Here is a 560-nt window from a genome sequence, read left to right on the forward strand (position 1 = left end):
GAATTTACCATCTTTTGGGAGAATGACGGCAGCCTTGCTGAGCGCCAAGATGTCGCACTTGTCCACGAATTCTTTCAGACTCTGGAAGCTCGATATGTTCTGTCTGTCTGCGGTCAGGGGTCAAACCCACGCATCAAAGACTCCACCGGGCCATCGGGGTCTCACACTGACCCCCGCCCTGGGAGAAACTGCCGCCCCGCGGGGGAAGGACAGCCGGCCCGCCACGGCTGGCAGCAACCTGCCCCCCATTTCCAAGGCGGCCACTCAGGGAGCCCCCTGCTTGCACAGTGCCCTGGCCGGCTGCATCCTCAACATGCCCACCCCTTGACTGAGACCCAGGACCCTGCTCCGGCCCCAACAGGCTGCTCCTGCCCCCGCACCCCGAGTGCTTGATGCGGACGTGGGTCCCACCTGGCTACCTCCATGTGCCCCCTCCATCTGGGGCAGGCCCTACCCAGACCCCCTCCCACCCCCCCTTCTCCTCCCTGGTACGTCCAGCCCCCCACCCAGGACTTCGGAACCTAGACCCACCACCTGCTGCCCCCGTGCCCTCTCCGGCC

General features: G+C 65.5%; 1 protein-coding gene across 1 annotated transcript in view; it reads right to left on the reverse strand.

Annotated features, from left to right (window-relative positions):
- LCN10 (lipocalin 10) overlaps positions 1 to 560 on the reverse strand; it is a 2,646-nt gene that overhangs the window by 542 nt on the left and 1,544 nt on the right. The window contains exon 3 of the mRNA XM_012654727.1: positions 9 to 103. Within this exon, the coding sequence (XP_012510181.1) occupies positions 9 to 103 (95 nt within the window). The remainder of the gene's footprint in view (positions 1 to 8; positions 104 to 560) is intronic.

This window comes from Propithecus coquereli, unplaced genomic scaffold, assembly GCF_000956105.1.
Source record: "Propithecus coquereli isolate 6110/MARCELLA unplaced genomic scaffold, Pcoq_1.0 Scaffold449, whole genome shotgun sequence".
NCBI lineage: Eukaryota > Metazoa > Chordata > Mammalia > Primates > Indriidae > Propithecus > Propithecus coquereli.